Raw genomic sequence first — 8582 nt, 5'->3', positions numbered from 1 at the left:
TTCCATGAAGTAAACATGAAGGCGATCTTCACTCTTGTCTGTCCTATATCTCCCTTATTTTCGATTTGCACACCTTTTGCCATAGATGTAAAGGGTCTTAGTTTTCGTCAAGGTAACCACTCCATACACTTATTTTACTGTACTCTTGGTTGACATGCACAATAAATTTTCCCCCTTCCCACCCTATTAAGTTTGTTGTCTTTGAAAATCTATTTTCCCAACTTCAGCCACCTTTCCTCATAGTTGGTGACTTTAAATGCCGCCACACTCTTTGGGGTGATTCTATCACCAACTCCCTTGGTGGATCCCTAGAATGCTTCCTCCTCACAACTGACCTAATTATTCTTAATTCAGATCGCCCCACACTTTGACATGTGCACACAATCTTTTTCATGGTGACCACTTTCCAGTTCTTTCCCCTGCTTCATATGTACCCCTTGCTAACTCCCCATGCTGGTGCTTTGATAGAGCTGACTTCCGCTTTTCACTTCACTCTCTGCTATTCTTAACCCCCATTCCCATTCTCATCCATTTCAGATATGATACAATATTTCACAACTACAGTCCTAAGAGCTGCCTATACAGCCATTCCTCAAACCTCAAGAGCTTATACCCTCTAAATGTGTTCCATGTGGAAATTCTGATTGCACTAAAGCAATTTGCTTAAAGCATGCAGCCTGGAACAGTTACCGCTACAAACAAGGTACCACTAATCAACTATCAGCCCCAATCTCCTTTAAAAGAGCATCTACATTTCTTTGTCGTACAATTAGAAACAGTAAAACAAATACCTGGCAAAATTATGTTTCCTACATCTATCTCAACTGTCTTGCACTGGATCCATAAATTATCAGGCAAACATCTTCCCCATCCAGCTCCCGTCCTCCATATTCGAGATACTCTCATCTCTGATCATCTCCAAGTCGCCAATGAACTAGGTGACTATTTCAGCCAGGTCAGCAGTGTTTCAGCTTTCTCCACTCTTCTCTTCTGTTAAGATCATCAGGGAATGCACCCCCATCATCTTCACCCTATCCTCTGATGAGTCCTATAATGCTCCTTTTTCTTCCTCTGAACTCAATGCTGCCTTACAGTCATGCCGCAATACTCATGAAGGCCCTGGCGGGATTCACTACCATATGCTCTAACACCTTCCATCTTCCTCTCTATCCTCCCTATTAACTATTTTCAACCACGTATGGACGTCAGGAAATTTTCCTTCTCATTGGCAAGAAGCTCTTATCCTCCCCTTCTTGAAACCTAATAAATCGGGTACCCTCCCTCAAGATTACCGCACCATCGCTCTAACTAGCTGCTTGTGATATCTTGAATCTCACAATCTTCTCTCTCCTTCTCAGTTTGGTTTCCGCTGTGCCCGAAGTACACCTGATCACCTTGCTCATTTCGAGACATATATTACATCTGCCTTTACACAGCATTACCATATTCTCCAAAAAATTGTCCTCTCTAGGCATACATGGAAACATGGGTGTCTTTATAAAGTCTTTCCTTCAATATCATCATCATTTCCTAAGTTCGAAGCCGTTCCACAAGGCAGTGTGCTCAGCACCACTTTATTCCTTCTTGCAGTTAATGATATTGTCTCAATTTTACCACAGGAGCTCAGTCATCACTATATGTTGATGATTTAATCATCTTCGCCTCTGGCACAGACATACCAGATCTCTGCCAGTTCCTTCAGTCTGCAATATCAGCAGTATCTTCCTGAGCTGCTGACCATGGCTTCCACTTTTCTACCACCAAAGCTTTCTCCATCCTTTTCTATTGCATACGTGTAGGTCCCCAACCTCCACTCTTATATGGCACTCCACTCCAATGCCGTTCCTCTTGCAAATTCCTAGCGAGACCATATGTGTTACATTAACGGAAAAGCTTGCCACCACCTCCAGATCTTAGAAACTCTGTCTCATATATCCTGGAGCTCAGATTGTAAAATTCTACTCATGTTACCTTGATCTTCTCCTGTTCCTCAACCTCCTTCCTTGCTTATCTTGATACAATCCACCACTGCGGTTTTTGCTTAACCCTAGGTGCCTTCCACTCCTCTCCAGTTGAGAGCCTGTACGCTGAATCAGGCATGCCATCTCTCTCTTGACGCCATACCCTTCTCTCCAATGTTATGCTCGATTCCACCAACTTTCCCTCACTAAACTACTATCCCACGATCCCTGCTTCCAACCTTTGCTTCTTTTCCAAGTTTACCTACTCCTTTCTCCATTCGCATGGATACCTCCTCTCCTATTCCCCTTTTCCCCATCTCCGACCTCTTCCATTTTCTGTCCATTCTGTCCCCCCATGGCTTATATCTTAACCCCCATATTTGCTCCTCTGTTTTTCTTGACTCGTCAAAATCAGATATCCCCCTGCTGTCCTTCTCATCCATTTCCTTGACCATTTCTCCATTCATTCCTCCAGTATTCATTTTTACACAGATGGCTCTAAATCCACCTCTGGTGCTGGTTTCACAGTGACCTTTCCAACTCGCACTCTCAAATACCCCCTCCCTCCTGAATCCAGTGTCCTTTCAACGAAACTGTATGCGCTTCTTTTTGCGCACTATTTTTTTACTGACTCCCATAACTCATTAACTCTCATAAACTCAATGCACTTGACCAACCCCCTTGTCTGTAAGATCCAGAACTGGTTGTTCTGCCTATCCACATGCCATAAAACGATCAGATTTTTCTGGATGCCCAGCCATGTTGGAATCCCTGGCAATGAATAGGCAGACACTAGCACACTACACCTCTAGGTCCACATCACACCAACCATATTTCTCACGCATTCCAACCACAGATTATTACCCCCACTTTAAGACCTTGTATAACCGATGGCAATCTTTCTGGTCAAGTCTCCGCACTAATAAATTGCATACTGTAAAACTACCAATCTCCTGGTCAGCTCCATTTCATCAGAACAGACGTTGGGAGACAGCTCTCCTTATGCATTGGCACCACCTGACTAACACACTCCTATCGAATGTCACATTCTGATCCACCCCTTTCTTCCATATGTAATGTCCCCCTTTCAATTCCACACATTCTGTTGTCCTGTCCATGCTATGATGCCGTACCATACCTCTGCTATCCCCCACCTATCAGACATCCTTACAGAATCTCATTCTTTCTGCTTTGACAACCTGTTCTTCCTCAGAATACATATCCTTCACTTGATCTAATCCCCTTGTTTAACCCTGCCTTAAACCATTCGCTCATCAATTCTTTTACCCACCTTTAACCTTCTCATTATTAATCTAGATAGCTGACATAGCAACTAACTACTAAATCAACTACGCTTCACTACCCCTTTACTGTACCTTCCTATAGTGTTACATGACCTTAGATGTGGAGCACATTTATTATGCTTTTAACCCTTAACCATAGGGATACGCAAAGCTTGTTAGATTGCTCACAGGAAACATGTTCTGTGAGCGCTAGAGCAGAGCTTTTAATGATATTTTTATATAAAGTTAATATCTTGAGTATAGCGTTAGGTTCTTCCCCATATCATAGTGCACAGGGATGCCGGATTTAACTCAGGGTTGCCTTTATCGCCTAATAGATCTACGCTCCAACGTCACAATAGTAGGTATTGGTAAAACCAAAGTTCGATCAGCAACTTTCCAGTCGGTGTGACCCGCAAGTTACATCTGTTTATTAATGTAGAACTAGGGCTTAAGCTAGAATCCTTATTTGCTTATTAATCACGCCCTTCTCACCCTCTAGAAGTCGCTTGCTTGTTTTTATTTATTTGCAGACGCTAAGAAGAATCAAACAAGCCTTCATTCTCAATGCTGTAAGCGGAAACCAGATAATAAGGTGGTTAGATTATGCAGATATAGGTCTTTATATTTACAAAATACGTAATTATACATTGTAAGCACATTAGATAAAGTAAATACAACAATACAAACATGAAATCAGTACAGAAATATATACAAATCATAAAGATAGGTATTTGTGATGTACAAAATAAGTATGGTAAACTAACGTAAGAGAATGTTTATGGTGGAGGGTAGTCTAATGGATGAACAAGCTAGTTGCGGTTGTTTTTTAGAAGGAAGGATTCCGAGGTGATTATTTCTTGGCGGGAAGAATGAGAGAATAAAATACAAAAATCTGCATTAGAACAAGGGTGAGAGTGTTTAAGTGAATGATCTCTTTATTGCCGAGAAGGATGGTTTGCTCAGCGGGAGGACAATTCTGAAAGACTCCTTTGTGTACGTAGTCATCGTGCGGTTGATCCCAGTATTTTGCTTGGCAGATAGGACAGGTAATTAAATATACCAAATTAGAAGACAAGTCAGAGCTATATTTCATAGGTTGTTTCATTAACTTTCCTATGGTGTTGGGCTCCTGAAAACATAAGTGTGTATGTATGTATGTATGTATGAATGTATGTATTATATATGTATAATATCTTCTTCTTTTAACGGTAGGTCACAGCGTGATACTTAATTGTAGTTTTCATGTTGTGATGCTCTTGAGTGGTACGTGGTAGGTTCCCCAGTTCCTTCCACGGAAGTCGTGTACTTTTTATATTCTCTCTATTTTTACCTTGGGATAGCATGACTTGGGCTGGCTTGCACCCATTGGCTAGTAGGATCGAGGAGAAGTTCCTTTGTCCCAAAAAAAAACAACCCTCCGGTGACTCGAACTTGAACCAGATTGCCGTCGTGACAATCTTGAGACGATGCTTATCTAACCATTCGCCACCGGCTTGCGATCATGGCTTCCATATTTTTGGAATTTAGAGCGGTGGGGTTTCCATGCTTCGACCTTTTTTTTTTTTTTTATTTTTTTTTTTTTTTTTTTTTTAAATTATACATCATTTATTATACTGACTTGGGCGCTTGGCCACCATGGCTAGTAGGCAATCAGGTGAAGTTTCAAGGAAACAAGCGCCGGCTGGTGACCGACCAAAACAGATTACGTCGTGAAAAGTCTCGAGTCCGACGCTCTAACCATTCGGCACCGTCTATTATATAAAATATATATTATATATATATGTATAATATATATATTAATATATATATTATATATATATATATATTATATATAAATATAAATATTTTATTTATATATTTTATATTTTATATATAAATATTGGGGTTTTTGGGGGGGTTTTTTTAAAATATATATAAAAAATATATATATATTATATATAATATATTATATGATTTTATCTATTATATTATATATTATTATATATATTAATATATAATCTTATTATATTATATATATATATATATATATTATATATATTATATATCATTTTTATATATTTTTTATAGTGTGTTTATATTATAAAAAAAAAAAAACAACAAAAAAAAAAAACAAAAATATATATATATTATATATATCTTTTTAAATATATATATATTAAAATATATAATATATATTATATTATATATTTTATAACTAATTTAATAAATATAACAAAAAATTTTTATATAAATATATATATATATTGTATATATTATAAATATATATATAATATATATATAAAATTATATATATATATATATATATAATATATATAATATATATTTTATGATATATTTAGTATTTATTTATTTCATTTGTATTTGGTATATATTGGGGTATATATATATATAAATATATACATAAAAAATATAATAATATATATATTAATAGAATATTATATATACTAATATATATATAATATTATATATATAATAATTATATATATAATTATTAAAATATATTATATGATTTTATATTATACACTTATATATTTTATTTATATTATTAATATAGTATATATTATAATTATATTATATTAATATAATATATATTAAATTATTTTGTTATATTTGTGTGTTATTTATTACATAACAAATACACAAACACACACACCACAACACACACACACACACAACCACACACAAACACACCAAACAACACACACACACACACACATATTTTTTATATATATTTAATTATATATATTAATATATATTATAATTATATTATAATATTTAAAATTTATTATATTAATTCAGTATGTAGTTGTATGCTGTGTGTGTTGTGTTGTTGGGGGTTGGTGTGTGTGTGTGTGGGGGGGGGGGGGGGGGGGGGGGGGGGGGGGGGGGGGGGTGCGGGGGGTGGTGGGGGTGGGGCGTGGTGTGGGGGGCGGGGGGCGGGGTTTTTTTTATATATATGATTATAGCTAGGTAACAGTTACTAATGTCATCTTTTAGTTTTCAGAAAGAAATGGGTAGTGTGTTTATGTGGAGGAAGGTGCTAAAATTACCAACGTTTGCAAGAAGGTCATTGAACAGGGCATTTAATAAACACTTATTTGCAACAAATGTGGCCATTTCATTAACTCTCTCAGGTTTGTTTCTCTTTTCTTTTTCTCGTTTTATGTTCGTTTTGTTTCTTAAATACCTTTATTCATTTAAGGCAAATTAATATAGCTGAATATTTTCATGGCTTACACAAAATGACTTTGTATTGTTTACAAATGATACATTAGTTATTTTAATATCAATATTTAGTTGTGTAATAACCTTTAATTGATCTAAATAGTAAAATAAAGTAGTAGTATTTTTCCAGGCTTGGGAGATTTTCTTCAACAACAACATAATATTGTTATTCAAAAACAAAAGACATGGGATGTAGTGCGAACTCGACAGCTAACTTGTACTGGAGTTACAGTGGGAGCTTTGTGTCATCACTGGTAAGTTGTCTACATGTCACTGAGTTTGCTGGTTAATATTGTAACATGTTTAGGCATTACACAACTCTTATAAGCCTTGTACTTAAAGTCGATTAATTTGAAGAGACCAATTTAGAGAAAATAGCCGTGACATCACTTCACAAATTTGCAAGTGAAATAGTACTTATTGTATTGATAACATATTTTTTGAAAAGTACTGTATATTGAATAGAAATGACGATAAATAATAAACATAGGAAGATAAATCAATGCAACCTTGTAAGTAATATATTATTTAATGTTAAAAAGTAATAGTATTTCTCAGTAACTGAAGACTCATAGTATTGATTGGTACAGAAACTGAAAGAGAACTATTACAAATTTACCCTCATAGTGCAATTGTCATATTAGCACATGTTTCATTATTTGCCTGTAAGGAAGTGTCAACAAATATCATAGATTTTATATTACTACAAACCTATGATTTTTCATTCTAATTTTCACAGGTACAATCTATTAGACAGGAAATACCCGGGCCGAACACTGAAAGTTGTGATTAAGAAGCTACTAGTGGATCAGTTGATTTTCTCTCCGGTGTGCATCACTGTATTCTTCATCTCTTTTGGTTTGTTTAAATGTGGTGATTGGGATGATTTCTTTCATGATCTAGAACATAGAGGAATTAGGCTGTATACGGCTGAGTGGTTTGTGTGGCCGCCAGCACAACTCATCAATTTCTATTGGCTGCCAACCAAATACCGCGTTCTGTACGACAACGCGATATCTCTACTATTTGATATATACACTTCACATGTTTGTTATGATATGGAGATAAAAAATAAAGAGGAAGATAATGATAACGGTAATTCAAAAACAGAAAGATAAGAGCATTATTCCTCGGAAATTATGTTAGCATTAGTGAGTTGTATAAAACATGCCTATGTACAAATTATCACTTGTTGATTTTATTTTAGTGCAGTACTATATTATTTTGTTTGGGTTGTAAGTATGTATATATAAATGTATATATTTATCTGTGTTTGTGTATATATTTCTTGTTTTTTTATGATATGTTAAAGTATATGTAAAGATAAAGAATCTATTTATTTCCCTTTTTGCTTCATGCTCATCTTGTGTTACAAAAAATGTCTTCAGGTATTAAATCAGTATAATTTTTCGTAGTTATTCATATTTCTGGCGCTACTTTTTTCTATAGAAGGAATACCATGGAAACGCAGTTACTGGCAAGCTATGTTATATGTTACTATACAGAGTTTAATCCAATCACAACGGGAGCCATCAGTGCCATACTGAACAAGTCGGAGTGCATGTGGAGTCAGCTTCTTGAGGGAAAAAATCAGAAAACAAAATTACCTAATCCTTTATGCTTTTGGCTACAGCTTTAATAATCTTTTAGAGGAGAAAAAAAATTATTTTTAAGCCTACTTTTGAGGACTATTATCTGCTCAACCAGTGCAGCCAATGCCAAACAGTGCACAACTGCTTAGCATGTACAACGGCGAGCCAATTCAACCACATGATTCAAAGACATCAACCTGGTAGGAGGGGTGGTGTACCATGACGCGAGAAGTCATCCCAGCGTGAATGGACCTAAAAATATGTTTCAGTGATACTTAAACTTACCTCGTTTATTTTTCGCCCTTGAATGAATATCTCATTTACCCCCTTACTCTTATATTTAAAAAATGCATTATCAGGATAAATGAAATCCTTTATTTTTTGTACAAAATAGCCCATGGTAACGACCTCAAATAAATGATGCATTTTATTACTCCACTCATGAGAAAAAATCAACCCAAATAAGGATAAATCCAAAATGCGAAGCTGAGCCTCGCACGGGCTATACCCATGAGGGG

The 8582-nt window shown here is 35.7% G+C and overlaps 1 protein-coding gene across 1 annotated transcript in view; it reads left to right on the top strand.

Annotated features, from left to right (window-relative positions):
• LOC119579362 (mpv17-like protein 2) overlaps positions 1-7791 on the top strand; it is a 32523-nt gene extending 24732 nt beyond the window's left edge. Inside the window, exons 2-4 of the mRNA XM_037927127.1 lie at positions 6245-6381; positions 6603-6726; positions 7212-7791. Of these exons, the coding sequence (XP_037783055.1) occupies positions 6258-6381; positions 6603-6726; positions 7212-7590 (627 nt within the window). The 5' untranslated portion in view covers positions 6245-6257 and the 3' untranslated portion in view covers positions 7591-7791. The remainder of the gene's footprint in view (positions 1-6244; positions 6382-6602; positions 6727-7211) is intronic.
• Positions 7792-8582: the final 791 nt, after the last annotated feature.

The sequence above is a fragment of the Penaeus monodon genome, chromosome 12 (genome assembly GCF_015228065.2).
Source record: "Penaeus monodon isolate SGIC_2016 chromosome 12, NSTDA_Pmon_1, whole genome shotgun sequence".
In the NCBI taxonomy this organism is placed as follows: Eukaryota; Metazoa; Arthropoda; class Malacostraca; order Decapoda; family Penaeidae; genus Penaeus; species Penaeus monodon.
This window is presented reverse-complemented; position numbering and strand designations above follow the sequence as displayed.